Source organism: Branchiostoma floridae, chromosome 2 (assembly GCF_000003815.2).
Source record: "Branchiostoma floridae strain S238N-H82 chromosome 2, Bfl_VNyyK, whole genome shotgun sequence".
Classification (NCBI taxonomy): domain Eukaryota; kingdom Metazoa; phylum Chordata; class Leptocardii; order Amphioxiformes; family Branchiostomatidae; genus Branchiostoma; species Branchiostoma floridae.
In genome coordinates, this window is record NC_049980.1 from 34,707,665 (window position 1) to 34,711,595 (window position 3,931).

Here is a 3,931-nt window from a genome sequence, read left to right on the forward strand (position 1 = left end):
TGCAAATATTACCTTTCTAGTTTTAGATAGCATTTGATGTAAGAAGAAGTTGTGCATGTTTGAAAAAAGCGAGAGACCACCCAAAAGTGATCACAACAGTCAGATGGACTTTATGTAGAGGTGGTCGTTTATAGCAGGATAACAAGAAATTAATCACAACATCCTGACACATTATCTGCCATATTGTATCCCCAGGCGTCCCAACCTGCTGCAATGCCGGTGAGAGCTGTGCTGCCTGCAATGCCGGTGAGAGCTGTTCTGCCCGTTGCCCTGCTCCTCCTCGCGTTGCCGCGTCCCCCCGTGAGGGCCTGCCCGGCTTCCTGCCGCTGCCTGGATGATGCAGACAGAGTTCACTGCGAGGCCAAGAGCTTAACACGAGTTCCTCACTCCATCCCTTTCAACACCAGAAGGTTGTTCCTGGAATCCAACAAGATAGCTGAAGTCACCAGTGGTGATTTCGTAGGGTTGGGAAGCCTGACGCAACTGTACTTCACCGCTAACCACATCACGCGGATCGCGTACGGCGCCTTCAGCACTCTGTCTCGCCTGACGTATCTTGACGTGAAGCACAACCGCATGTCCGCCATCCGCTCCGGCATGTTTGTCGGCCTGACGTCGCTGAAGCGGCTGATTCTGTCGTCCAACACGATCCGCAACATTGACGATGGCGCCTTCAACGATCTCACCAGCATCGAGAACCTGGATCTCTCCTATAACGCCATGTCCGTGGTGAACTCGGGCATGTTCGTGGGGCTGCACAACCTGAAGAACTTGGACATGAGCTTCAACAACATCAGCATCGTCAGGAGCAACACCTTCCGCCACCTGGTCAACCTGTCCTTCCTCAACCTCAACAACAACCGCCTCACCAACATCAAGCCGAAGACTTTCGTCGGGTTGGAGGTTCTTGATAACCTTCGCTTAGAGCAGAACAGGATTGTCAAGATCACAAACGGGGCTTTCCGGCCGCTGGAGAAGCTGTCGACGCTTAGCCTGCGGAGCAATCGCCTAAAGACCGTCACAAGCGGCATGCTGGACGGTCTGGAGAACTTAAACCAGCTGGAACTCTTCATCAACAGGATCAGCAGAGTTGAGGACGGCGCGTTCGGCCATCTTGTGAACCTGCGGATCCTGTGGTTGGACTGGAACAAGATGAGCGAGGTCTCACCTCTGACCTTTTCTGGGCTGACCAAGCTGGACTCCCTGACTCTGAACAACAACAACCTGTCCCGGATCCGCGCAGGCGTGTTTGACGCCCTCCCCAGCCTGACGAAAGTCCGCCTGACCTCCAACCCGTGGAACTGCAACTGCGGGTGAGTAACAATGTATACAACTGGCTGCGTCCCAAAGGCGTCGCCAAAAAGTACACAGAACACGTGGTGACTCATTTTGAAGACTCATATAATCATGTATATATACTTAATGATTATTGGCATGAAAGTCTATCTGTCTTGGTACTTAAACATCCAACAAAGAAATTACAAATGAAATTATCTACTATCCCATCCTTCTCAAAATGCATTCAACTGACCAATCACTTGCATTACCTGACTTTATGTACACCTGACGTCGCCAAGTGTCAGGAAGTTATACCGCCCACCGTCTCTGTTGAGTGAAGATTGATGTGCTTTGATGAAGATGCATAAAAATATCGATATTTATTGAACGAAATATTTCCATCTTTCTCTCCTGTTATTTTTCACAGATGTACGCGCGCACACACTCACGCACACTCAAAGACGCACACACATACCGACACACAAACACGTACACATACAAACCGGTAAACTTGACGTTAATATCAACTGTACAAATATCCCTCTGTAGCCTTGTGGAGTTGTGGAATTGGATGATGATGTGTACCATACGCATTCTACGTTTTAGCTACTCTTCCCATTCACGTGTGCGCACGCACACACGCACACACAAAATCTAACGCTATATTTATTGTACAAACCTACCCCTGTAGCCTTGTGGAGCTGTGGAACTGGATGAAGGATACAAACATCACCTACAAGACGCCGAGATGCGCCTCTCCCCCGGCCCTTAAAGACGTTCCCATCGCGAACGTGAGTCTGGCGGAGTTCGACTGTGTGCCTACAGAGGCGCCTGACGTCACGACCCTCCCCACCGACTGGCACGGCGGGAACTCCACGTCCTCCGCACCGGGCGGGTTAGCCGCGCTGGGGGCGGGCAGATGGGGGCTGGTGGGCCTGGTGGTCGTGTGGGCTGGGACTTTTATTCCCTCACTCTAGAAACATGTGCAGCACTGGAATTCTATACTTCTCGTGCATTTCAATAAACCCTGACTATGAGAATGGAGGAGACGCAGAGGGAGGCCATGCACCAGGTGGAGAGACAACCTGCAGAAACACCTAGGTCCCACCTGGCCACAGACTGCGAGATGCAAAAGAGTCTGGAGTAGTTCAAGGGAGGGGTTCCTCAGAGAGAGTGACAATGTTCTGCCATGAGAGGAAGAGACTATAGCTATAAATCCCGTACTATCTTACGTTTTCAGCTTTACAAAGAAGCAAGAAGAATCGGAATCCGCTAAACTACGACACTCCGTCGATTTGAAGGACGGGCCTTTTTTGTTGAAGATGTTCATCAGGTTACGTATGAAAACAATTACTCCAAATTTTTTTCAAGCAATGACTGTTTTTTAGTCTCTTACTTTGTATCTTAACTGTTCTTGTGCATTGAAAATGATTTTTATGTAACAGATACAAATTCGCCCTTGTACGTCTGCTGTACTGATTTTTTATCAAGACAGTCGTCTACTATATTAGTAGTCTCTACAACGTAACGGGTGCAAATAACTGACAACCAAACATGATAGTTTAAACACCAACTGTCGCACGCATCAGATATATACGGCATCGCAGACAGTGCAGACGCTGAGGTAAATAAAGATGATTTATTGATTAAGATTGTTGGTTGGTTGGTTGGTTGGCTGGTTGGCTGATTGGTTGGTTGGTTGGTTGGTTGGTTGGTTGGTTGGTTGGTTGGTTCGCTGGCTTTAGCTTCGCACATTCTGTGTGGTACATTGTAGGTAATAAGTCAAAGTAAAATACCTCATTGTCTGTTCTCATCAAGACTACAAATACCACCGTACACGAAGACATCTTATCTGTGAATTCATCGACAGTTTCACAAACGTTTCTCCTGATTCCTTCTGACGCCCAACCAGACTTTATAACCCCTAATCTACTGCGGAGATCTCATCTTTCATCTCCGCCATTTGTCACCAGTACATAAAGCCGTCAGCTGAGGCCTATAACCTGGAACTGATTACCATTGATCGTACAAGAACATCGCGGACGGGTACAGAGGTTAAGTGTACCCGTAGACTAATAGTGGACGTGCCGACTGATTAGTATCTAATACCAGCTCAAAAATGAACTAGAAACAGTCATGCTTTCAAGTACCATAGTTACCAACCTAGGATTGATGTGTTCAAAAATTCTTATTTCCCCAAAACTATGGAGTGGAATTTGTTATCACGAAGCACAGTAGGGGCATCTTCTCTGGGTAGTTTTAAAGAACTCTTGCAGATAGATGTGCAAAAATTAGGTGTGACGGATCGTTCAGTGTAATATAACCAGCTGCTGCCGCGCCGCGTGCCTGCGAAGCTGGTGTGTTACACCGAATGGTGGTTATGCTGGCTATATAGATACAGAAGCTGGTGTGTTACGCCGAAAGGCGGTTATACCGGCTATAACAGATACAAAAGTGGGTGAAATGTTCCCCTTGTATTCGGTAGATGCTTGGTTGAGTCATACCGCAAACTCTTCAATCTAATTGTTACATGCTGCTTTGTCTACTTGGCACTCAGCATTCAGGAAAGAGCAGGGTACTTGAACAAGCACACCTCTAGCATTGGACCAGACCCTGCTTTAGTGATTGTTGTGCTGTGTGGCCCAAGTAAAAG

At 47.7% G+C, this 3,931-nt stretch overlaps 1 protein-coding gene across 1 annotated transcript; it reads left to right on the forward strand.

The window, feature by feature from the left end:
• The first annotated feature begins 215 nt into the window (after positions 1–215).
• On the forward strand, positions 216–3,462 carry LOC118410098 (leucine-rich repeat-containing protein 70-like). Its single transcript, XM_035811585.1, has 2 exons — positions 216–1,313; positions 1,970–3,462. Exons 1-2 carry the CDS (start codon positions 241–243, stop codon positions 2,253–2,255), a joined length of 1,359 nt encoding a protein of 452 aa, XP_035667478.1. The 5' UTR covers positions 216–240; the 3' UTR covers positions 2,256–3,462.
• Positions 3,463–3,931: the final 469 nt, after the last annotated feature.

Bases quoted from the DNA above. Each gene is read 5' to 3' on its own strand.
- LOC118410098 (XM_035811585.1), top strand. From the start codon at position 241: ATGCCGGTGAGAGCTGTTCTGCCCGTTGCCCTGCTCCTCCTCGCGTTG. The intron at 1,314-1,969 runs GTGAGTAACAAT...CTACCCCTGTAG, and splicing joins CCGTGGAACTGCAACTGCGG to CCTTGTGGAGCTGTGGAACT.